This window comes from Ovis aries, chromosome 1 (assembly GCF_016772045.2).
Source record: "Ovis aries strain OAR_USU_Benz2616 breed Rambouillet chromosome 1, ARS-UI_Ramb_v3.0, whole genome shotgun sequence".
Classification (NCBI taxonomy): domain Eukaryota; kingdom Metazoa; phylum Chordata; class Mammalia; order Artiodactyla; family Bovidae; genus Ovis; species Ovis aries.
In genome coordinates, this window is record NC_056054.1 from 191,970,507 (window position 1) to 191,997,249 (window position 26,743).

Sequence of the window (26,743 nt, forward strand, 5' to 3'; positions counted from 1 at the left end):
TACACATCGGGCACAAAAAAATTGGTCCAAGAAGTTCAGGGCACCTTGACAGTCTTCCACAAAGCAATTTTCATTTAATTTTCTTTTCTTTTTCTTTTGATATGCTGGAGTCAAATAAGGACGCCCTGGGTGAATGCTCTCCCACTTGGGAAAAGTGTATCCTACCCATTCTCAAAATCTGCCCTAGCTTGACCTAGCTTGACCCAACCTTGAAGAAGAGTTTCTGGGTCCGCAGAGCTTGTAGGCAGGGGCCCCCAGCTCCCACTCCCTCAAAATCTCGAAGGTAAGAAAGCCCGAGGAGCCTCGGTTAGCACGATTGGGAGACCATTCAAATACCTTACCTTCTCGACTAATCCCGCAGGTAGTCCGAGGGCCACTGCCTCCCGCCCTCCTGCCCGCCCTCGCGTTCTCCTATCCCCCTCGCCACCCTCCCCTCGCCTCCCCTGCGGCGGCAGTTCCGTCTAAGATGCCTGCTCTCTGCGCGTGCTGAGTTGCTGAGCGGCTTGTTCTCCATGTGACTTCAGTTTCCGTCAGTTCCTTCCGCAAGTGCTAAAATAATCTGATGCCCCAGAGAGAGGAGGCAGCTCAGCTCCGCGTTCGGCTGCTGTCGAGGAGGAGGCCGGAGTCCCGGGAGAGGATGCGCCCCGCGGAGCCGCCTGGGCCTGCGGGAGCCGTGAGTATTTCCTGCGGGGCGGTTTCCCCACCCAGCGGGCGGCCGCGGCCCCTCCGGAGGCGGGAGGCTGGACCAGGTTGGGAGGTAGGAGGTCAAGCGTCCGTGGCCCGCAGTGGGGGGCTGACAGGGAAGTTGTGGCTTGCTGCATCCAAGCTCTACCAGTTCTGTTTGGGTGCTGCGACTCTGGGTGGAGGTGGAAATACCTTCTCTGGGAGACTTAGGGGTGGCATGGTGTGGTGGAAACAGCGAGGGCTTCGGAGTCAGACCCGGGTTTGATTCCGGGCTCTATGGGGAGAATTCCTGAGCCTCAGTGTCTGCATCTGCTAAATGGAAACGATAATGCTCCCTCCTGGGGCTGGGTGACTGGATGTAATGAGCCTCCGCTGAAACACTGACCCTGCCTTTCCTGCCCCACAACGTGTACTGAGAACCACGATTTCATAGATGAAGAACGGGAGACTGATGAACAACGACATACTTAAGGATATCTTCCATGTGCCAGCTAGTTCGAGTTCAAGGTGTTGGGTGGGGATAGAGCTGAGAAGACAGGCAAAACCCTTTCCCCACCGAGTGTGTGTGTCCATGGGAGATTCCCACAGCCCCGAGGCTTGACTCCAGGCCTCTCTGACCCTGGTGTCCAGTGCTCTTCTGTAGCCCTCGGGCCGTCTCCAGGTGGCCTGGATTCTGGAAGGGTCAGCATATATCCCGCAGCCCTTAGGAACTGACAGAAGTTCGGAGCCATCGAGTGGGCTGCAGGCTGCCCTGAGAATCAGCTGCCAGTTCACTTTACCCCTGAGGGGAGGTGACCACGTGACCAAGGGTGGCTGGGATTGCAGACGGCTGAGGCAGGGTCCCAGGGATGGACCCCCTGGATAGGGCTGGTTTAGGGTGGTGCAATTCCCAAGGGGTTCGTGGAGGGTGAAGGGACTCCAGTGGAGGTTTCTTCCATGCTGGGTACAACCTATTAGCAATCTGGATGGGAGAATCATCCAGTTCAAAGAGTTGGCCTTGAACTGGGGCCTCCTGTGCCCCCTTCACCTACTGGCTGTACCGACTCTTTCTGTGGTTGTTGAAGGTTTACTGGGTTATATAGCCCTGAGGCTTATTTATTTTCCTCACATACCGCATAGGTTTGTACATGTATGTCTGAGAGTTCCTAGAGGGGATTATGGAATCATGGGGTGGGGGACCTCAACTCTTGTGTTTGGGTTTAACAAAACCCAAAATCTCTTTCACAAAGAAGGTGATCTTATCTAATGGGTGCCCTCATGGGAACTTCATGAAAACCCATGTGAACCTGATCCCATAGAGTCCTTAAACTCATCATCCAAAAGCAGAATGCTCCTGGTAATCGTCTTTGGGCCTGTGTTAGGAATATGTTGACCTGTCTGTCTCTAGTCTTTGGGATTCTTTCGAGAAAGTGATGCCGGTATTGATCGTAATTTATGTTCTGGCTGTAGTGTGCATCCACATCACCAAGTGTGAGCTAAACTCTTGGATGGAACACTAGGTGTACCTCACATCATGCTCAGATCCACACTGTAACCATATACATTAGAGGAGGGTGGGCTTTCACCCAAGATTAAAAAAACATTATCTTTCTTGAAACAGGCTTATATGTTCAGGGATGCTCACTGATGTATCTGCACATTAGTGACAAATATTTTTCCTTGTTACACTCATTCTCCCTCCCGCATTCTTCTTCTTCTCAACCTCGTCATCAAATAAATGTAATAAATGTCATATGTTTAATATGTGGGAGATTCTAGGCTAGGTTAGGTGATGATCTCTGAAAGCTCAGAGAGGTGAGAAGAGGGGAAAAGGACATTGATTTTATTAAGCCTCATGAGCAAATGTCAACTTGAGTTTAGGGGTTGTTTACTTGCAATTGACAAAAACCCAACTGAGCTTGGTTTCAGCAAAAAAAAAAAAAAAGAAGATTTATTGTTTCCAATAATGAAAAAGTCTATGGGGAATAGCTTCGAGCATGGCTGGATCTGGGTGCTCAAACATTGCCAGGAACCCATCTATCTTCATTCCTCAGCTTTGCTTCATTATTAGGCAGATCCTAAAGTTGTTGGCAAAGATGGCTGCCTGAAGCTTTAAGCTTAATTCCTATCAGTTTGGCATGTGAAGTAGGAAGAGAAAGCCTCTTTTCTAGTAGTACTAGCACAAATCTTTGGATTGATTCTCTTGGGCTTGGCATCTGCGTTGTACCTTTTATAAACCAATCACTGTGATTAAGGAATTAGGCAGCTCTGATGGGCCCAGCTTTGTTCATAGTCCTCACTTTGGAGCCTTGAGTTGAGGCCACACCCAAAAGAACACAGATTTTTAAGAAAGGAAGGGGGTTGGTTGCACAACAATGTAAATGTACTTAACACTAAAAATTTCTGCACTTAAAAATGGTTCAGGTGGTAAATTTTATGTGAGTGTATTTTACCATAAATAAAACATTTTTAAAAATAAAAGCAAGAAAAAAAAAAAAAAAAGAAAACAAGAGGTGATTTCCTCAAAGGGAAATTGAGGAGCTGTTACCAGAACGAGAAATGAATGTGGGTAGACAAAACCAACTGGTTTCCAGAGTGAATGGAGTCAGGAGCTGAGACCAAACCACACGTGTCTTCTCATTTTAATGTGTGAGTGATTTTAGACTGAGCAAAGGGCGTAAAGAAGGAAGTGGAACCTTGGAGTGCGTCTCACCAGCAAGGTGGGCATGAAGACCAGGACTGGTGCCAGTGATGGCTAAACATGGCCACAAAACCCTCTGAAGACCCAGGGACTCCCCATCTCCAGCCTTAACCCACAAGGTCACTATGGTCAGATGCTGTGCTCTGTACCCCAATAACTTTCTGTTGTCCCTTCCAAGAAAGAAAAGAACAGGGAGGGGATTTTTCTTCACAAGGTAACCCTTGGGGCTCTGTTTTCCCACCCTGGCTCTCTCAAGCAGCACCTAAGTGCCTGAGGCAGCCCAGCACCCACAGTGCCCTGCAGGGGATCACCTTGGGTGCATGTTACACTCTCCCACAACCTCGTGTTTTTCTCTTTTAGCCAGGCTGGGCACTGGCTCCTCTTGGTTGTCCCTATTTCACTCTTTGTTTGGCTGCCCACGATCCCTCAGGTCTCTTTCGCCTTTCTGGTGTCTTCCCTCAGTGGTCCCAGCAAATGCCAAGGCTGAGTTCCCTCCCTCAGCCTGCAGGGTCAGGGAAAGTGAGTCTTTCCATTCCTGGCCCCGGGCCACCTCCTTCACCTTCCAGCATGTTGATGGTCTCCCCATCACTGCTCGGCTTGACACCCTGAGTCTTCCTCATGGGGCTTTCTTTATGACCTTTCTTTTTTTCTAGGTTCTTGTGCCCTTCCTTGGGTCCCTGCTGCTGCTGCTAAGTCACTTCAGTTGTGTTCAACTCTGTGTGATCCCACAGACAGCAGCCCACCAAGCTCCTCTGTCCCTGGGATTCTCCAGGCAAGAATACTGGAGGGGGGTGCCATTTCCTTCTCCATCCTTGGGTCCCTAAACTGACCAAATTTTTGCTAATATTAGTGTCTTCTTATTTCCTTCTAAATCCTCAGTTTCTTCTAGGTTTTCTAGCTCTTTTTGCAGAACCTACAGAGGCTCTCCTCTTTGTCATAGGTACACACCATGGCATTGACAAGGCACCTCACCCGCAGAGAAGACCTTGACTACATGAACACTCAAGAGTACTATTCATAATATCAAACACCATAGGTATAGGTACTAACCAATTGGAATGGACATGTCCTAAGAGGCAGGATCCTGGGACTTCCCCAACCCCAGGTCAGATGTTACGTACCTCCTTGGTTGCTGGATCATGCGGGAAAGGGGGCTGGGAGTTCCAAGAGGGCAGCCAGGAAGCTGGGGTGGGGGCTCATGGGTTATCTATTTACCAATAAATACTTACCTGTACAACCCAGCTGAACATTCCCCCAATATATATTCTTCCCAAACAGGTGCACGTCCAGCACCTCCTATCTGGGCCAGAACTCAGCTCTGATTTGGTTTTGTTTTTTGGCTGTGCCAAGCAGCTTGTGGGATCTCAGTTGCCCTACCAGGGATCGAACCTGTGTCCCCTACATTGGGAGCTCAGAGTCTTAACCACTGGGCTGTCAGGGAAGTACTCACCTCTAGTTTTGGCTTCACTGTCTACAAGCTATGAGACTTAAGCAATTCACTTTGGTCTTTTTGAATCTTGAGAGTGAAAGTCACTCAGTGTCTGATTTTTTGCGACCCCCATGGACTATACAGTCTATGGAATTCTCCAGGCCAGAATACTGGACTGGGCAGCTGTTCCCTTCTCCAGGGGATCTTCCCAACCCAGGGATCAAACCGAGGTCTCCTGCATTGCAGGCGAATTCTTCACCAGCTGAGCCACCAGGGAAGCCCTTTTGAACCTTAGATTTCTTATTTGTAAAATGGGAATAATAAACAATGACTCTACTATAGATACTTGTGCACTAATGTTCACAGCAGCATTATTCACAATTGCCAAAATGTAGAAACAACCCAAATGTCCACTGATGGATTAATGGGGGGAACAAAATGCGCTCTATGTATTATTCAGTCACAAAAAGGAATGACTTTCTGATGCAGGCTATAACATGAAGGGACCTTGAAACTATTATCCTAAATGAAATAATTCAGGCAGAAAAGGACAAACATTAATAATATATGATTCCACTTATATAACGTACCTGGAATAGACAAATGTATAGAGAAAGAATAGTGGTAACCATGGGCTGAGGAGAGGGAAGAAGGGGGAGCTTTTGTTTGATGGAACAGAATTTAACTTTGGGATGATGAAAAACCTCTGGAGAGGGACAATGGTGAGATTGCACAGCAGTGTAAATGCATTTAATTCTACTGAATGTACACTCAAAAAGGTTAAAATGGTGAATTGTATGTATATTTTACCACAATAAAAATAGAGATGATAATTCCTACTGTGTAGAACTGTTTCAACTATTAAATGAGAACAAATATCTATAAGAAGCCTTTGCAACCTCAAGTGCTATTATTATTAACCAGTAACATTAAGTTATCCTGCAGTAGGAAATGACTACCCACTCCAGTACTCTTGCCTGGAAAATTCCATGGACAGAGGAGCCTGGCGGGCTACAGTCTATGGGTCACAAAGAGTTGTACATGATTGAGCACGCATACATGCAACAAGTCGTAATCCAATTGTTTTGCTTTATCCAAAAATTCCCTAAAATCATTATTTTTTTGATGAAAGGGCTAAAAAATCACATTACTTTCATTCCTCTGGGAATTCAAATAAATGTTAAGAGAGAAAAAAAAATTAGCCTTAGAGCAGGAGGCCCACCTTGCTAGTATAATTTGGGGGATTTTAAAAAGGGCAAAATTATCTCCCATACTGTCCTGAAACTACACCATGAACATTACATTTTATAATGTAATGAAAACTGATATAAATATCTATTAAACAGCAGTGCATTAAAGAGGACATCAGTCATTCACTGTTTAGGATGAGCTGCTTTCCTCCTAATTCTGGCTGAGAACACTGAGGCTATGATTATCAAATCTTTTTTTCCTTCTTACAAGACAGAAACTTTTTTCCCAAATAAAACAGCTGACTTTGCAATCTCAATTAAATTGAGATTAAAGTAATTAAATTGACCCAGAAGATTGAAAAAGTAGGAATGTTTTTTAAAGGTTAAATCACTTGTTATGCATTCTGAAGTATTTAGGGAGAGGTGTGCTGATGACTGCAATCTATTTTGAAATGAATCAAAAAACAAGATGGCTTGCAGGATGGATAGAAGGATGGGTAGATGGATGGATATATGATTAAAAACAAGCATGTGTGCTCAGCTGCTCAGTTGTGTCTGACTCTGTCAGGCTCCTCTGTCCATGGGATTCTCCAGGCAGAAATATTGGAGTGGGCTGTCATTTCCTCCTCCAGGGGAAAAGCAAGTATAGTAAAATGTTAGTATTAGAATATAGGTGGTGGGTATTCCAGTGGTCCCTATTAAAGTTTTTTCAACTTTGCTCTATGTTAAAAATTTTCATAATAAAAATTTGGAGAAATTACTAATAATATTTAATAACTGCCCACATTCCTTGTCATAAATATAAAAACCAAGTAATTTAAAACTTCCATAGGAGTTAAAACTATCTATAATATAGTATCATATTATTTGAATTATTAGATCATTATGCATCTGAACTGTTAGGCTATAATGAGGAGGTGACACCTATATTGGTCCCTGAAGAATGAATAGGAGTTCAGCAGTTGGAGAAGGCCTGTAAAGGGGCCTTTCCCACAGAGGAAGGGTGTAAGTTAGTCAAGGGTATTCCAGGATGGCTGGGGCTTGTGACATTGACACTGAGTTTTGCTGGACTCACAGACTAAGTTTGAATTGCAGCTCTGACATTCTGTGGCTGTCCCAAACCTATGAGAGCCTCAATTTACCAAGTCTACAGTGAGGAAGAGAATATTTACTTGCTAGGATTTTCTGAAGATTATTTTATGTAGAGCATTTATTCTAAGGTGAGCACTCCACAAGCATTAGTTATTACAGCTAATAGCCCAGAAGGCGCTCTAGGAGCTTGAATACTATCCCACTGAGCTGGTCAGTTATCAGGAATCCATATCATTTCATTCCTGAGGTGTGCTCTTTCTCAAGGGAACTAAGGTCAGTGGTTGAGTGGGAGTGATATATTTCCACTCTGAGCAGTAAGCCTCAGTTATCACCTGTAACCCTTTCCGTGCCTAATCGCTCACAGACTCTGGGTGATGTCTCCCCTGAATGTCCCAAGACCCATACCCTACAGCTCACAGGGAAGGGAGAAGGTGTTGCAGCCCCTCTGTGTTATTTAACACCAGCTCCCTGTTTGTACAGAGGAACTCTGCCTTCCCTCTAACCTGACACTATCTTGTTAGTGAAGTCCACAACATTTCTTTATTGACAAAGCCTTGTCTCACACACACACACACACACACACACACACACACATTCTCTCATTCAGTCTTGACAAAACCCTGTGAGGTCAGCAAGGCAGCTATTACTGTCAACCAGAGCCACTGCAAGAATGAGGTGATCAGAGAAAACAAACCTGTGATTCTGAACGGAAGTGACAAGTTTGAAACAAATACATTATTGGTTAGATGCCTATCAGAGAGAGAGTGTGGGCCTCTCTACACAAAGGTGATACCACCAGCCATGTGTCAGCAAGGTACTATCACCCCAGTAGGAGCAGACTTGCATTTTTTAAGACCTGTGGCCAGATGCAGCCTGTGGCTATGGGACGGGATGGAGGACTCTGACTTCTGTTGGTTCCAAAGGCTGACCCTGACCACACAGGGAAGCTGGTTGACTCTTTTGTAGCCCCGAGGAGATGGAAGTCCTCTCCACACCCTGGCTGCCTGGAATTGCCATAGGAAGAGCCCAAAGGAAGAAGAGCCTCTGTGGCCTCCAGCCTTTCTCCAGGTGGAGGGAGCCCATCCTAGACGAAGATTCTTCTCACAGGAGCCTCTGTGGAGGCTGGCTGACCAGGGGTGCTAGGCTTCGAGTAGGAAAAAGAGATCCGAATTTTAAACCAGTGCTTGGAAACCACTGCTTTGTGTTCCCTGTGGCACCTTGTCCATGAGTTCAGTTCAGTTCAATTCAGTTCTCAGTCGTGTCCGACTCTTTGCGACCCCATGAATCGCAGCACACCAGGCCTCCCTGTCCATCACCAACTCCCGGATCATTTCATCTTTCTGGTCTAGCGTTCTCACCTCCTGCACACTGGTGGGTAGCCCTTTCAGAAAGCTACAGTTCTCCTCAAAAGTGTGGTCAGTGACTAAATTCAAATGATGCAACTCCTCACTTATTTGTCCAGGCTCAGAGTGGGATCCAGGTCCCAGAAGCAAGTGCAAAGGGGCCCCAACAATACAACCAGCTGCTCGCAAAACAGGGAGCTGTTGTGTTTAAACCCAGGCAGGTGGACAGCTTCCCGGGAATGAGGATACTTAGGGATGACAAAAAGTATTTTTTCAACTTTGTTATAAAAGTTGTCTTAATACAGTAATAACCTTGCAGCTCAGCCATTCCCATTTTACTGGAAGAATATTGAGGCCAAGAAATTGAGTGATGTACCCAAGATGAGAGCCAGGCTTTGAACCTGTTCCATCTGTCCCCTAATGGTAGCCATAAGTTTATTTTCTGTTAACAAATTCATTATTAAGAGAGGAAGCCAGAGGAAACAAATCATGAGGTCTCAATTCTAAAGGCTCTTTTGCTCCAATCCTCAATTTGCATGTTCTTTTTTAATGAGTCAATATTCTTTGCAAAATATGGGAATGAATTAATTTGATCAAAGATACAACTGGGCCTTTGCTTTCATAACTATTCTGCATTTTCTTTTACATGATCAAAACTTAAAAATCTTTGGATGTAAAGGTCCACTTTTGGATATTTCTCCAAAGAAGACATAAAAATGGTCAGTAATCACATGGCAAATGCTCAACATTATTCGTCATCAGGGAAATACAAATCAAGGCAACAAAGTGATCACTTCACATGCTGGGATGTCTGTAATAAAAATGACAGAAAATGACCAGTGTTGGTGAGAATCGCAGCACACCAGGAGAAACTGGAGGAGAAACTGGAGCATTAGTAATGTTGCAGACATCATGCTCTTTACTTCTAAATAATTCATTATATATTTTCTAAGGACAAGGATAGACTTACATAACCAGAGGACAGCGATCAAAATTTGGTAAATTGACATTGTTGTGTAGTCGCTTAGTTGTGTCCAGCGCTTGTGCAACCCCAGGTTGACGGCCAGATTCCTCTGTCCATGGGATTTCCTAGGCAAAAATACTGGAGTGGGTTGCCATTTCCGTTCTCCAGGGGATCTTCCTGACCCAGAGATCAAACCCACGTCTCCTGCACTGGTGGGTGGATTCTTTACTGCTGAGCCACAGGCGGAGCCCAGTAAATTAACATTGATATAATTCTATTATTTCAAATGTTGTCTGTATTCAAATTTTACCAAGTACCCCGTAAAGCCCGTATAGTATTTCGATCACTTGGTTAAGGAGGCATTTGCCAGTTTTTCCACTATAAAGCTGTTACTTTTGCATTAACAAGTAATGAAATAAGAAGATACTTTAAGACTATATTAATATCTTGTTTCCCAACAAAATTTCACGTTTAGTTTTATCATCCCTTGTGATTCTTGCCTGTAGGACGCACTTTGAAAAATACATTCTTGCATTCAGATTTCAGTCACTTGACTGTGCTTTTCTGAAATATTACATTCTTTTGTTTAAGCTTACCAAAGAGCACAAGTCCTGTTTTAGTTAGGTTCTTTTCATTGCCATGAGGCAATACGTGGGCCAGCCTATGCAGGTGGTGATGGTGGTGAAGTACTACCGTGGAACACCATGGAGCTTGGAAAGGAACCCAGCAATTTTCAAGAAGCACCAGGAACCAGAGAGGCAGCCTTGCGCCATTCTCTCCACCCTCCCTCCCAGCCTGTGCAGTTCATCTTCTTGTCATTCTCCCTAGTATCTTCTCTGATCTCTGCTCCCCGTTGACTGTCTCATTCTTTTCTATCCTGTTCTGTTTTTCTATGCCTTGGCATCTAGCTTCTAACTGCTTCCTCATGGCAAATCCCTCAAGATTCAATTCCACCTTCTCTCTCTGTGCCTCTTGGCTCCAATTTCACTGCCAAGTACCTAATTCTCTCCCTCGTCTCTCTGCACTGAGATCACTCATGGTTGCCGGCCACATGTAAGGATTGACCTCTGTGGGTCAGGTACTTCCTGTCAGCTTGGTGGAGGTACAGATAGTGGTGAGCTCATACCTTCTGAGGACTGCCCCTCCAGAGGGACTGTGGTTGTGGTGGACAGAGATATGTACCTGGACAGTGGAAGTTACATTAGTACATCAACCATGTCTCTTGAACCACAGTCAGACCTCTACCCCTTTCAGGTATGAGAGAGAGGTGCTGTCTGGAAGCCCTGATTCAAATGTCAAACGTTAGAATTTTCAGGATATTTTAAAGGTTTATGTGTAACGCATTTTAAGCTTGACAAATGTTTCCTGAGTACCTGAGAAGAACTTTTGAAAAAAATGTACATTCCTGGAAATTTGGGGACAAAAGAGTACCACTATCGCACTCCCTTTAGGAACTCCCACCTTTATTTCATTTTCCTCTTTAAAAAAAAAGTTTGAAACATATGAAATTTACAGGAAAGTTAAAAGAAAGTATAATGCTAAATTTGCTAGTTGGTAGTAATTTGCTTTAATTCTCTCTGTTGAGCCATTTGAAGGAAAATTGTATAAACTAGACATTGTGAAATTTCACCCCCAAATATTACAGCACGCATTTCCTAAGAATAAGACATTTTTGTACATAACCACAGCATCATTATCATACCTGAGAAAGTTAGCAATAATCTGGTAATATCATCTGTACATAATACTATCTAAAAAGACATCATTTAGTACACACATAAATGTCCCCAATTGTCTCAAATTTTTCTTTTAGAGATTTTTTAAAAATCCACTCAAGTTACATGCATTAGATTTGACTGTATTATGTTTCTTAGTCACTTGTAATCAGACCTCTTCCCTCCCCTGTCTTTCTTTGTTTTTTAAAATTGACTTTTTTTAAAGAGTCAAAGCCAGTTGTCTTGTGAAACATCTTAGAGTCTGTATCTTTCTAATTGTTTCATTTTGACTGGGCTCAGGGCAAACAATTTTTGGCAAGGGTACTACCGAGGTGGGACTTTGTTTCCGAAGGCAGGACACCTGGAGACTCAGGATGCAGGTGGTTTCATCAGGGGAGATGCTAAATATGACCATCTGGAGACAGTTGAGTTTTGTTTTTGTTTTTGTTTTTTTTTTGCTGAGACTCAGAGACTAGAGCTCCTTGCCTGAGGCATTCAAATACTTCTTGGTAGTAGGAATTATTTGAAGTGGTCATAGACTGGGATTTCTGTTCTTCATTATCTATTCTCTGTGGTCTGTGACCAGCTGCCCTTCCCTTTCTCCCAGGATCCCAAGTGGGATTTGCTCTTTTATTTTTAAACAAGGGCAGACTCCTTTGCTGTGGAGTCCTCTCCCTAACACCTGTGACTTGTGTTCTGGCATGTCACTGTCATACGTTTACACCCCACACTTATGCCAACTCTGCTTCTAGAGATTCTGCTCCTCATCCCCCACCCCCAACCAGTCTATAAATATTTGCTTCTAACACCAAGTACCTCTGAGAGTTCTCCACTTTCACCTACAAACCTCTTTCTTTAAAGCCTTTTTTAGCTTATCTGATTATTTTGCAGAGAAAATTCTCAATTACGTGCTAATGTATGGATAACACTTTTAGCACTTGCTAATAGTGCCCTTAGCAAAGAGGTTGCAGCCCCAGCTCTGGTGGCAGCTGCTAATAGTAGTAGCAGCAGCTGGAGAGGGTGGGAAGGTGAGGGAGTGAGGAGGTGATGTTCAGGGTGCCTCTGAGTACTAGAAATCCAGCATCCTTTGTGAAAATGAAGCAGAAAACACCAACAAAGCAAACCCAAAGCTTGGGTCAGAATTACTCCATGTGTGTGTGTGTGTGTGTGTGTGTGTGTGTGTGTGTGTGTGTGTGTGAGAACCCAGTCCTGTCTGATTCTTTGTGACCCCATGGACTGTAGCCCACCAGGCTCCTCTGTCCATGGGATTCTCCAGGCGAGAATATTGGAGTGGGTAGCCATTCCCTTCTCCAGGGGATCTTTCCAGCCCAGGGACTGAACCTGCATTTTTTGCATTGGCAGGCAGATTCTTTGCTGTTTGAGCCACCAGGGAAGCCCAGAGTTATTCCTCAGTATTCCCAAACTTTGAGTATGAGGAGCCCTTTGTATGCACAAAAATACCTATAGATCAGCCCTTACCTGATGGCTGTGTTTTACTATCTGCTGATTAAGACATTACATAGCAACAGAAAGCTAGTTGGAATTAATAACCCTTAAAAGACCTTGTATTTTATTAATACAGGAAAACCTACATCTGTTTGAAGAAAAAAATAGTGTACATTTGTGTTTGTCAGCTGTTTAGTCGCTAAGTTATGTCTGACTCTTTGCAATCCTGTGGACTGTAGCCCACCAGGTTCCTTTGTCCATGGGATTTCCAGCATGAATACCGGAGTGGATTGCCATTTCCTTCTGCAGTGTTTGTCAGAGGACCTGACAAAAACAGGGACCCTGCTGCCATTCTGTATTTTGATTCTTTTGATGATAGAGATAGAAATTTCAGGACTTCAAGAAGAAGAGGCCAATGTAGTCATGACGATGGATAAGGAAGCACTGCCCCAGCTTACAGCTCAGCCACTCCTGGCAGGATCAGGATGCTCCTTCCAAAAGGAGTAAATGTTCCCATCCCTTCCCCTCATTCCACCCAGCCCGTGGGGCCATCCAGTCATTCTCCTTTCACTTCACTTGGCTCAATGAAGCAGAAGCTTCTCCCTATTGTTTTGTAGAAACAGAAAAACAAGCATAATTTCTAAAACAGGAGTTTTTGCAGCTGATACACATTCTTCCTCCTCACTGTTAGTGTCCTCCTGTTTCAGAATATAGTCTTGGTGCATGTTGTTTTATGAAATACATTTATTTTCACCACGTATTTATGATGACCAGATCTGGAAAGAGAAAAACCAGACAGAAAGCCAATTGTCTTTCTGTCTAAAAAAAGGAATATTCTTTATATACAAGGGATGAATGTGGGGTTGAATCACAGGTTTTTATGATATCTGATTAGAAAACATAGTATCAAGGTGAATGGTTATATAAGGGATGCCACTAAGCATTTGAGGTCCTAATATTTCAAGGACTTCTTAAAGAGGAACCAGGAAGGACAGTTTGTGATGACACAAACAGAATAGATAGAAGATAGAGAAAAAATATAAATGCAACACTAAGAGGGCCTCACACATGAGGGGGGATTTATAACCTTAATACCTCCAAGTCAGATGTGTTACAGACAGTATAGAATCTTGTCTCCTGCCCACATCTAGGTCAATGACATCTTGTCCCTTCAAAACTTTTCACTAATAAGAAATTCACAGTCTCTGACTTAAGTAATATCCATGATAACTATGACAGGATAAAAGATAATAGAGAGATTATAAAAATCATTAGTTGAATAAATGAATATAGGACTTATTTGTTGTTCAGATGCTCAGTCATGTCTGACTCTTTGTGGCCCCATGGACTGCAGCACACCAGGCTTCTCTGTCCTTCACCATCTCCCGGAGCTTGGTCAAACTCATGTCCATTGAGTCAGTGATGCCATCTAACCATCTCATCCTCGGTCATCCCCTTCTCCTGCCTTCAGTCTTTCCCAGCATCAGAGTCGTTTCCAATGAATCAGCTGTTTCCAATGTATCAGGTGGCCAAAGTATTGGAGCTTCAGCATCAGTCCTTCCAATGACTATTCAGGGTTGATTTCTTTTAGGATGGACTGGTTGGATCTCCTTGCAGTCCAAGGGACTCTCAAGAGTCTTCTCCAACACCACAGTTCAAAAGCATCAACTCTCTGGCACTCAGCTTTCTTTATGGTCCAACACTTACATCCATATATGACTACTGGAAAAACCATAGCTTTGTTGACGAAGTAATGTCTCTGCTTTTTAATATGCTGTCTAGGTTGGTCATAACTTTTCTTCCAAGGAGCAAGCGTCTTTTAATTTCATGGCTACAGTCACCATCTACAGTGATTTTGGAGCCCAAGAAAATAAAATCTGTCACCGTTTCCATTGTTTCACCATCTATTCGCCGTGAGGTGATGGGACCGGATGCCATGATCTTTGTTTTTTGAATGTTGAGTTTAAGCCAGCCTTTTCACTCTCTTTCACCTTCATCAAGCGGCTCTTTAGTTCCTCTCCGCTTTCTGCCGTAAAGGTGGTGTCATCTGCATATCTGAGGTTATTGTTATTTCTCCTGGCAATCTTCCATGTGTGTCTAGTTGCTCAGTCATGTCCAACTCTGTGACCCCATGGACTGCAGCTTGCCAGGCTCCTCTGTCCATAGGGATTCTCCAGGCAAGAATACTGGAATGGGTTGCCATGCCCTCCTCCAGGGGGTCTTCCCAACCCACGGATTGAAACCACCCTGCAGGGAGATTCTTTACTGACTGAACCACCACTATATAAAAAAAATGGATTTAGCATTTTCTGCTTCCACACTTGGAAAAAACTCTTCAACTTCATTATCTGGTTTAACAAAAACAGGTGCAAATAGATTCTGTTAATGCCAGCTGCTTCTCATGTCAGGATCTCAGGTCTTATACTGGATACTTTCCAAATGGTCACCCAGACCAGGAGGAAACATGGTGCTTATCAGGCTCTACTTGGAACACGGGTTGATTTGCAGTTCTTTTGTATTACTCTATGGCTCCCACTGTGGTTCAAGCCCATGAAATAGGCACCCTTGATCCAAGCCCCTTTAATATAATGAGGGGAGGTTCCAGGTTATCTCATTTAAATTATTAACATCATACGTCATGTGTACCCTCCATCATAATTGTTCTTCGTTCACTTCTTTTTTCTCCACCAAAAATGTATCTAAGATGAGTAACATTTGATTTTAAAATGGATGTATTTTTCAGAAGTTATCAGGCAGATAGGAAAAAAGTGGGATGGTTGACTGAGTGACTTCACTTTGACTTTTCACCTTCATGCATTGGAGAAGGAAATGGCAACCCACTCCAATGTTCTTGCCTGGAGAATCCCAGGGACGGGGGAGCCTGGTGGGCTGCCGTCTGTGGGGTCGCACAGAGTCGGACACGACTGAAGCGACTCAGCAGCAGCAGCAGCATGCATAGACACTCTCATCCAGTTGGAGACGCTGTTGAGTGGTCCTCACTTAAGTGTGGGCGGAGGGAGGCAGTCCTGTGCACACAGAAGAAGGTTCACGAAATTTTCCAATGAAAATTTGGCATTCCAGTTGTTTATCTTGTATCCTTCACTGTGCCTTGGGGTTTCCAGGTAGTTCAGTGGTAAAGAATCTGCAATGCAGTTTTGATCCCTGAGTAGGGATGATCGCAACAGTAGGAAATGGCAACTGCTCCAGTATTCTTGCCTGGGAAATCCCATAGATAGAGGAGTCTGACTGCAGCTCATGGGGTCGCAAGGAGTCAGACATAATTGAGCACACACAATTCACTGTGCCATGGCTCTGAGGAAGGCTTCTGCAGCTACATGCTCCAGGAAGAGTGTTTTTCAACCTAAATGATTATTATTTTGAAAGCCTTTTATTGCTTTTCAGGGTCATTGCATACCTTTTTTTTAGTATTGTTCCAAGCCCATCCTCACTTACATCACTGTATTAGCCAGGCTCCAACCAGGAAACAGAAACACACAGATTATTTAAAAACAGAGGAAATTTAATGCAGGAAATTGGGTACACATGATGGAAGAGGCTGAGACGCCAACTAGAGAACAGACAGTTAATCCAGAGATTAGCAACCTCAGGAAGCTGCCACCTTCCCTAGGTAGGGGGAGGATAGAGGAAGGAAGTTACCAGAGCCTGTAAGTCACCAGAAAAAGCTTAAGAACTTCTCAGTCCCAGGCAGAGAGGGTGGGAGAGAAATACCATGGATTTTCTCTTCCTTCTACTTTCTAACTAACCTCCCAGTAACCAGGCCAGCTGGAGACCAGCTGACATCCAGAGCCCTCAGAAGTCAGCCCCCAGCGAACCAGAGCTGAATGGGGGAGGATAAACCATAGCTTCAAGGACAAATAGCTCTCATCTGTTACTGGGATTAGCCTTTTTTGTTTCTGTTCAAATAAATTTGTTCTGGAATTTATTAATGCAGAATTTGTAATCCAACCTTCGCACATAACTTTTACACTTTTAGTTGATATAATGATTTATTCATTCTTCCAATCAAATTATTCATTCTTTCCCCTTTTTCTGTAGCTGTTAAATTACCTTGGAGATTACACATAGGAGTAATAGCTACTCAACCAGCCCATAGGTGTTAAGAACTCATAAATAATAATTATGTTATTAAGTACCTTCATAGTTGAAGTACTTTCATATATACTATTTGATTCTCATAAAAATTCTGAGTAGTTATTATTATCTCTGTGTTATAGAAGGATTAGCTGAGTTTCGGAGACTTCATATGAATGGCTCAGGGACAAATAACAAATACTGGAACCAGAATTCAAACCCTGGTCTGTCTGGTTCCAAATCCTATAATCTTCCTGTGCTGCCTCATGAAAGACAGAGTGCCCAGAGGGTACAGCAAGAGGATTTCTGGGCTGGTTGGCTGAGTTTAGGAGAAAATATGCTTTAAATTTGCTAAAGTTTTCTTGTTGATCCAGAAATTAAAGTTACAGTCTGGGCATAACTGACACCAGGCCTATTTGGCATTCCAGTCTGCAGAGTTATACTCCTGTACTCTTGCCCTGAACACATCTGAACTCGATATCAGTATACAGGGTTGACAGTTCTAGAAGGTCACAGCAGCATGTACCATCCCAAGCCTGACAAAGAGGATGAGAGAGGAAGGAAGGAAGTCCGTGGTTCCCATCTCCCTCTCCTCAGTAAAATAGAGGATACAGTGACATTTGAGAGTCAGTGATTTTTTTTTTTTTTTAGTATAAGTATGTCCCAAATATTGCACGGGACATATTTACGCTAAAAAGTTGTTTGGGGAATTCCCTGGCAGTCCAGTGGTTAGGATTTAGCACTTTTCACTGTTGAGGCCTGGGTTTGATCCCTAGGTCAAAGAACTAAGATCCCACAAGCCATGCAGCACAGCCAAAAAAAGAAAGAAAGAAAGAAAAGAAACATTAAAGCTGACAAATTTTTTAAAAAGGGTTTTGTTGTGTGTCTGATATTCAAATGGCATCTTGTAATTTGCTAAATTTGGCAACCTTCTCTCAAGGTAGGCAGTGATCCCACCTTGTGTGCATGTGTGTGTGAGTATTAGAAGTTTACTGAGGAGAGCAGGCCACATGGCTCTGTTTTGCCATCTGTGCCCTGCATATGCCATGAGGTACTAATTCCTGCACAAGTGCAGAAGCAGAAGGTGAGCCTGGGAAGGGGATTCCCAGCGTCAGGGAAATATGGATGAATTCTGAATTGGAGGTTCCCTCTGTGGTAAGGGGAGCTGGCCTGACCTGAAGCGAAGGTTAAAGCTGACTTACCTGGTTTCACTTAGCTTTTCTGTCCGTCTGTTTTCACCGATGAGTATTCAAATCTGACCAAAACGTTAAAATTAGCCATAGAGATGTGTAAACTTATTCGAAGAAAGGGAAAGAGGAAGGGGCCCAAGATGGCTAGAAGTGTCAGGCAGAAAGGTCTGTGGGTCCCGTGGAATAGGGGAGGAGATTCATGGTAGCCCTGGAACTGCTGGTCCAGGAGACTCAAGAATAGATCCTGTGGGCCTTCCCGGGTAGACGTCAAGGAAAGGATGGGGCAGGTGAAATGGGGGCCAGGGAATTACCTCGGATTCTGAGGAATGCAGAGCTGGGAGGAGATGCCACCCGGCTGTAAACTCTCCCAACAAGAGGACAGTCAACTCAACAGCACCTCCTGGGTAAGAAATTACCCTGGTTACTCATCCTGGAACTCAGGGAGGGGAGTCTGCAGGCTACTTCCAGCCTGGCAACTAACTTGATCTTGAATAACCTATTACTGTCTTTGGCCTTTTCATCTTTGGCCATGTAAAAATGCAACGGTGGAGGGTATATTACATTTCCATTAAGGTTTCTCTTTGTTTCTAAAGTCTATTCAGTTCAGTTCAGTCGCTCAGTCGTGTCCGACTCTTTGTAACCCCATGAACCGAAGCATGCCAGGCCTCCCTGTCCATCACCAACTCCTGGAGTTTACCCAAACTCATGCCTGTTGAGTCGGTGATGCCATCCAACCATCTCATCCTCTGTTGTTCCCTTCTCATCCTGCCTTCAATCTTTAAATGAGTCAACTCTTCACATCAGGTGGCCAAAATATTGGCGTTTCAGCTTCATCATCAGTCCTTCCAGTGAACACCCAGGACTGATTTCCTTTAGGATGGACTGGTTGGATCTCTTTGCAGTCCAAGGGACTCTCAAGAGTCTTCTCCAACACCACAGTTCAAAAGCATCGATTCTTCTGTGCTCAGCTTTCTTTATAGTCCAACTCTCACATCCATACATGACCACTGGAAAAACCATAGCCTTGGCTAGATGGACCTTTGTTGGCAAAGTAATGTCTCTGCTTTTTAATATGCTGTCTAGGTTGGTCATAACTTTCCTTCCAAGGAGTAAGTGTCTTTTAATTTCATGGCTGCAGTCACCATCTGCAGTGATTTTGGAGCCCCCAAAAATAAAGTCTGACACTGTTTCCACTGTTTCCCCTTCTATTTGCCATGAAGTGATGGGACCGGATGCCATGATCTTCGTTTTCTGAATGTTGAGCTTTAAGCCAACTTTTTCACTCTCCTCTTTCACTTCCATCAAGAGGCTCTTTAGTTCTTCACTTCTGCCATAAGGGTTAGTGTCATCTGCATATCTAAATTCTATTGGTATGTGTATAATTTTATGCTTCCTCATGACTTCTGCTGTGTGCTCACTGGCTGGGTAAGAGAGCCAGTAACCACACTTCATCATAGTCCTTGTTATATTTGAAGACTGCTTTTTTCATTTTTCCCTCAGGCATTTCCCTTATGCAGGCAAAACACCAAAATCTGTTTTCAAAGGTCTGTATTCAAATGAGTTAATCAGTGAAATCTACTCTTTCTAAAAGCCTCATGTCAACACAACAATTAGTAACTCTATGAGACCAGAGGCTACAGTTAATATTTCAATCCCAGTTCACTATTCTTTCATTCATTTATTCAGCAAATATTTATTGAGTTCAGGCGATGCATGAGGCAGATTTGAGCTTTGAGAGGAACATTTCAACAGAACTACAAGATATGGCAAACTCTAGGTGACCTGAGACCTGGTTCCTCAAAACATTTGCTTCTCTCTTCTTTTTCTGGACTCTTGGGAGTTTCAGGTTTGGCCACCTGCCCACCAAATGGTAGAGGCAAAATGAAAATAAGTTCTTGTTGAGAGTTGCAGTGAAAGGTTAAATGTGCTGGCTAACTTGAGGTATTTGAATAATCTGTGGGTTTCCACCTCCCCATAGCTGTGGGGCTCCGAAAGCGGACACAGTGGGAACTGGCTTCTTCTACAAGGAGGGCGCAGCAGCCCTCTGGGATGTCCTTCTCTTACCAGCTCCTTCCCTGCCCTCTGTCCACAGTGCTGCACTTGAGATGGAGTTACTGCCCCTCTGGCTCTGCCTGGGTTTTCACTTCTTGACAGTGGAATGGAGGCACCAAAGTGGAATGGTCACAGCAGCTTCACAAGGGGGCTGTGAGCTGGTGAGTTTTCCTGGGTACTCTGAGTTGTCTGTTACCCCTGTCCTGGCGAGGTTGGGTCTAGTTCGAAAGCTGATGGATTGTCAGTCAAGGAGGGGAGGGGATGAATGAGCCTGAATCACTCTGTACCTTCTTACCATGATGCCATGTGCAAGTTTCTCTTTAATAAAAGGAAAATATGATGCCTGGGAAAGGCCCTGCCCTACTTTTCTCATACCTACTGAGGACAGGTGATCTCAGAGGCACACCAAGGGCAGCCACCTGAAACTTTAAAAACACCTTGTTAGCAATTTGGATGATAGAGCTTCACTAATGGTATCAGAGTCTCTGGGTGGGGCATATTAAATTTGGAGAAGCCCTACCTCAGAGCCTGTGTGTGAGCCAGTAGTGAATTCTTAATCAGCTGTACTGAAGAGCATGCTGCCCACGCTGCCCTGCACAGCAACATCCCCACCACACTCAGGCTTAAGACAGTCCGGGGAGAGATACCTGAGCTTCTGTGGTTCACCCTTTCCTGGGCTTTCAGCCTATATATGGAAGCAGACTTGAATCCTAACAACTGAGCACACTCTAGAAAGTTTCTCCTTTGCCTATAACTCAGTGGTGTCAAAAGTTTGCTTGAGAAACATACAGTTAATGAATGTTCCTTGAGCCAGGGGCCTGGTGGGCTGCAGTCTATGGGGTTGCACCCCCCCCCATAGTTAGCACGACTATGCAACTAACACACACACACACACACACACACACACACACACACGTTATGTACTAGGCACTGGGAAGACAAATTGGATTCCAGGATTAATGTGTGCCGGCATGCTAAATTGCTTTAGTTGTGTCCAACTCTTTGCAACTCTTTGCAACACTATGGACCGTGGTCCTCCAGGCTCCTCTGTCCTTGGGATTCTTTAGGCTAGAATACTGGAGTGGGTTGCTGTGGCCTCCTCCAGGGGATCTTCCCAACCCAGGGATGGAACCTGCATCTCTTATGTCTCCTGCCTTAGCAGGCAAGTTCTTTTACCGCTAGCGCCACCTGGGAAGTTGTCAGAGTTAATACATTCAAAAATGTGTCCTTCAAGCTGATGAAGCTTAAAAACCTAGCTGGTCATGATTCTTAACCACTTTTAGTAACCTCTAACCACTACACTGAAAGAGACTTCAGTAGAGGGTAGGGCTTATGAGCCAGATCAGGTTTAAACCTGGGCTTCCCAGGTGGCTCTCGCGCTAAAAGAACTCGCCTGCCAATGCAGGAGATGTAAGAGGTGAGGGTTCGATCCCTGAGTCTGGAAGAGGACATGGCAACCCACTCCAGTATTCTTGCCTGGAGAAGCCCATAGACACAGAAACCTGGCAGGCTACAGTCCATAGGGTTGCAAAGAGTCAGACACGACTGAAGCGACTTAGTACGCACGCACGCAGAGGGTAGGGGTTATGAGTCAGAAGAGGTTTAAACCCCAGGCCCACCACTACTAGCTGGTGACATCGAGCCAATCTGTGCTTCAGTTTCCTCATCTGTAAGAGATGTAGGTAATAATAGTACCAACCAGTAATACCATAACACTGGACTTCAGTGATGACTAAATGAGTTACTGTATGTAAAGCACTCAGAACTGTGCCTCGTATGGGCTAAGTGCTATGTGTTTTATCTGCTGTTATTGTTGTTTTTAGTCTCTGCTATACAGACTTCCATTATTCTCTTACAGAAGCAATGAAAGGTCAACATCACAATAGCGAATTCAGGAGTTACCAGGCATAGGAGGAGGGAATAAAGCAGGAGACTCCCTCCCTGACCCCCTGCAGCCTGGTAGGGACTCAGTTACCAGTGAGATCAAAGAGTGGATTTCCTATGCTCTTTTGAATTGAAGGTTGAGGGTTTGAAAGTGCAGGCACCCTCCAAAGCCCCTCTTTGCATTAGCTATGTGACATTATCGCGAAGTTGACATAGAAAGCTTTCTTGGGCTCTGATGGCCACGTGGTCTTTTTGCAACACGTCAGTGGGGCTGCAGGAATTGCAGAGATGGGTCCCCCACAACTGCAGCAACTCTGGTAAAACAGGGTCTCAGAGCTTGAGGAAAGCCCCTAATCACAGTATTCTTTAGTCCCCACAGGGGGAAAAACCAACACTTACTCAAATAAAGAAATACATCTTGTTTTTGCATGGGGAGATTCAATTTTGTAAAAATGTCAGTTTCCTCCCAGATTACTCTGTTATTATAATGCAGTCCCAATCAAAACTCCGGAAACTTTTTGGGGTGTGAGATATAGAGGGAACTAGACAAATTCATCCTAATGTTCATTTGGAAATTACAAATAAATGCTCAACAACCAGAGGTTAATTAATTAGAGCATGCTAATAATCGGTCTAGCTAACATTTATTAAGCATTTATGTGACAGGTTCTGTGTTAAGTGATTTACATTGACAATCACCCTGAATCCTCAAAACAAACCTATGAGAAAATTACAAGTATAATTTCCGTTTTACAGGTGATGTAATGAAGGTCTTGACTGGTTAACCAGGCTAAGGTCACACGTTTGATAAAAAGCAGAATCAGTGGGCTGATCCTAGCGATCTGGCTCTCAACTACTGTGCTCTTCATGCAATGAAGTAACATACAGTTGCCAAAAAGAATGTGATCAAATTTGTTTTTATTGCCAAGGCAATATGTCTATCACATTTTATTAATGGGGGCAGGGGAAGTTAATTACTTAATAGTTTGTAGAATGCAGTCTCACTGAAATTTTTTTAAATTTATTTTTTATTTTATTTTTTAAATTGAAGTATAGCTGATTTACAATGTTGTGTTAGTTTTAGGTGTACAGAAAATGATTCATATATATATATTCTTTTTCAGATTCTTTTCTCTTGTAGATTATTATAAAATATTGACTATAGTAAGTCCTTGTTGGTTATTTATTTTGCATACAGCAGTGTGCTTATGTTAATCCAAAACTTTAAATTTATCTGTCCCTACACCTTTCCTTGATAACTGTAAGTTTGTTTTCTATGTCTGCGGGTCTATTTCTGTTTTGTATATAAGTTCATTTGTATCCTTTTCTTTTTTAAAGATTCCACATATAAGCAATATCATGTGATATTTGTTTTTCTCTTTCTGACTTACTTCATTTAGTATGATAATATCTAGGTCCATCCATGTTGCAAAAAAAAAATTTTTTTTTAAGTTAGATAATATCTTTGGAAAGAGTCCAGAGGAGATGTAACAGAAGGATAACAGCATTTCTTTGAAGGAGAGACTGAGGTTACTGAATAATTTTGTATATTTCTATAGTGTATCCACTTTTAATTATGAGAAGGTTTGCTTTAATAATCAGATAAAGAACTTGGGGCTCCAAGAGGTTAATTCCTTGCCCAGAGTCCAAAGCTAGTAAGTAGCACAGCCAAGATTCAGACCTGAGTCTGTCATCTCTTCAAAGTGGTGCTTTTCCCTCTCTCTCAGATTCTTCCCCCCTGGGACTGGGTCCACAATTGTAGACAATCGCAAACCTTGTCCTACTGACCAGTCTATGGAAAGGAATGCCACTGCACTCAGGAAAAGCACTGAATCTGGCAGTGAGAGCACCGGGCTCCAGTCTCAGTGCTGCCATTGGCTCTTCACTTGTCCTTTCCAGAAACCCCTTTACTTCTCTGTAGGATTCAGGGTGATGAGCTCTCAAGTCCTCTTGAGCTGTAATATTTATCAGCTAGGAGTGTAGAGGAGCCTCCTGGGCAAAATTTCTTTGGGTGAAATCAGGGTGCCACAGCACTGCTAGTTCTTGAGCAGCGTCCCTGTCAAACACACAGATCTTAAGATCATAGCATTAATAATGCAACAGGCACTGTTTGCGTTAATAGCTCCACTGAGTGCCAGGCTCTGTGTAACCTTTGCCTAATCTCACTACAGTCCTCTGAAGTAGGTACTGTGGTTTCGTCATGGTACTGAGTCATGTCCTATTCTTGCGACCCCATGGACTGTAGCCCACCAGGCTCCTCTGCCCATGGGATTCTCCAGACAAGAATACTGGAGTGGGTTGCCATCTCCATCTCCAGGGGATCTTCCCGACCCAGGGATCAAACCCCGGTCTCCTGCATTGCAGTTAGATTCTTTACCAACGGAGCTAAATAACTTTATCTCCATTTTCCCGAAGACATACCAGATTTAGGCTAAATTACTTGCTCAAGGTCACATAGGGAACAAAGGGCAGAGGAGGGATTCAAACTCAGGTAGAGACCTGATCCTCGGTCCCTTTCTGTAGTTAAAACCAAACTATAAGAGCAAATGTCAGCCCTCAGCACTTGAGGACAGGAGCTCCAATCTTCTCAAACACTGTGTGTTCTGAGTGAGGCCTGGAGCCTTAAGTGAGCCAGATGAGTGAACTCTACTTCTGTACATACGCCCCCACCTCAGAGGCCCCCTACCCCCCTGACCAGTGTGTTTCTGGACCTAGCTGGATGGAGTGGCCGACTGTCGAGGGCGGAACCTCGCTTCAGTGCCCAGCGATCTCCCGCCCTCCTCCCGGACGCTCCTCCTGGATGCCAACCCTCTCAGGACCCTGGGGAACAACTCGCTGCAGCGTTACCCTTTCTTGGAGAGCCTCAGTCTGCACGACTGCTACCTGGAGCGCATCGGCCACATCGCCTTTCAGGAGCAGGCCCGCCTGCGCAGCCTGGCGCTGCCTGACAACGCCCTCTCCGAGAGCTACAAGGAGACGGCGGCCGCCCTCCACGGCCTGCGCGGTCTGCGCATGCTGGACCTCTCCGGGAACTCCCTGACGGAAGACATGGCGGCTCTCATGCTCCAGAACCTGTCTTCACTGGAGTCCGTGTCCCTGGCGAGGAACATCATCATGAGGCTCGATGAGTCCGTCTTTGAGGGCCTGGGCCGCCTCAGGGAGCTGGACTTGCAGAGGAACTACATTTTTGAGATTGAGGGTGGTGCTTTCGATGGCCTGACAGAGCTGAGACAGCTCAACCTGGCCTATAACAACCTCCCATGCCTTGTGGATTTCGGCCTCACCCAGCTGCGGTCCCTCAATGTCAGCTACAACGTCCTGGAGTGGTTCCTAGCGTCTGGGGGAGAGGCCGCCTTTGAGCTGGAGACCCTGGACCTCTCTCACAATCAGCTGCTGTTCTTCCCCCTCCTGCCCCAGTGCAGCAAGTTGCACACGCTACTGCTGCGGGACAACAACATGGGCTTCTACAGGGACCTGTACAACACCTCCTCACCACAGGAGATGGTGGCCCAATTCCTCCTGGTGGATGGCAACGTGACCAACATCACCACCGTCAACCTCTGGGAGGAGTTCGCGTCCAGCGACCTCTCCGGTCTCCGCTTCCTGGATATGAGCCAGAACCAGTTCCAGTACCTGCCAGATGGCTTCCTTAAGAAAATGCCTTCCCTCTCCCACTTGAACCTCAAGCAGAACTGCCTGGTGACGCTCCACATCCGGGAGCATGAGCCGCCAGGGGCACTCGTGGAGCTGGACCTGAGTCAGAACCAGCTGTCGGAGCTGCACTTGGCTCCGGGGCTCCCTGGCTGCCTGAGGAGCCTCCGGTCCTTCAATCTGAGCTCCAACCAGCTCCTGGGTGTCCCCACTGGCCTTTTTGCCAATGCCAGGAACCTTGCTACAGTTGACATGAGCCATAATCAGATCTCACTTTGTCCCTTGCCCACAGGCTTGGACCCCGGGGGCACCCCTGGCTGTGTGGATTTCAGAAATGTGGCATCTTTGCAGAGCCTGTCCCTGGAGGACTGTGGGCTGGAGGCACTACAAGACTGCTCGTTTCAGGGCACTGCTCTCACCCACTTAGACCTGTCTGGAAACTGGGGGGTTCTGAATGGAAGCATTGCCCCTCTCTGGGATGTTGCCCCCACATTACAGGTCCTGTCTCTCAGGAACGTGGGCCTCACTTCCAGCTTCACAGAGTTGGACTTCTCTGTGTTTGAGAATCTGAGGAGCTTGGACCTGTCAGGAAATGCCTTGACCAGGTTCCCAAGGTTCTGGGGCAGCCTGGCCCTGCAGACCCTGGATCTCCGCAGAAACTTGCTCACAGCCCTTCCTCAGAGGGCGGTGTCTGAGCAGCTCGCAGGAAGCCTGCGGACTGTCTACCTCAGTCAGAACCCATATGACTGCTGTGGGGTGGAGGACTGGGGAGCCCTGCAGCGCCTGCACATTGTCGCTGACTTGGGCATGGTCACTTGCAACCTCTCCTCCAAGGTCATTCGCCTGACGGAGCTGCCTGCAGGCGTTCCTCAGGTTTGTAAGTGGGAGCGGGTAGACATGGGCCTGCTGTACCTCGTGCTGATCCTTCCCAGCTGTCTCACCCTGCTGGTGGCCTGCACCATCACCTTCCTCACGTTCAGGAAGCCTCTGCTTCAGGTCATCAAGAGCCGCTGCCACTGGTCCTCCATATACTGACCCCGACTATGTTCTAACATGCCCGTGTTAGAACTTTGGTCTGTGCATGTAAGGACACCTTCTCTGCTGAGTTTCAAGATCTGATGGAGAAGACAAATCTGATTAACTGAGGTTTAAATTAAAGTTTAAAGTGTTTCCATCCCTTAGTTGTCCCAGGTTCTTCTTCCTTCACTGTGGTATATCCTCAACCATCTTGGTAAAATATTTATTAAGTGATATTCTGTGAAAATAAAAAAATGTGTCTTATAAATATTTTTAAAATCAAATTCACCTTGTGTTTTTTTCTTATCTTAATT

General features: G+C 44.9%; 1 protein-coding gene across 2 annotated transcripts; it reads left to right on the forward strand.

Moving 5' to 3' along the window:
• Positions 1–551: 551 nt before the first annotated feature.
• On the forward strand, positions 552–26,713 carry NRROS (negative regulator of reactive oxygen species). Of its 2 annotated transcripts, XM_027956978.2 has the most exons (3): positions 552–673; positions 19,918–20,038; positions 24,477–26,713. In XM_027956978.2, the coding sequence occupies exons 2-3, from the start codon at positions 19,931–19,933 to the stop codon at positions 26,445–26,447; spliced, it is 2,079 nt and encodes a 692-aa protein (XP_027812779.1). In that variant the 5' UTR covers positions 552–673; positions 19,918–19,930; the 3' UTR covers positions 26,448–26,713. The 2 variants fall into 2 exon arrangements, with proteins under 2 accessions (XP_027812779.1, XP_060275174.1); XM_060419191.1 differs by lacking the exon at positions 19,918–20,038.
• Positions 26,714–26,743: the final 30 nt, after the last annotated feature.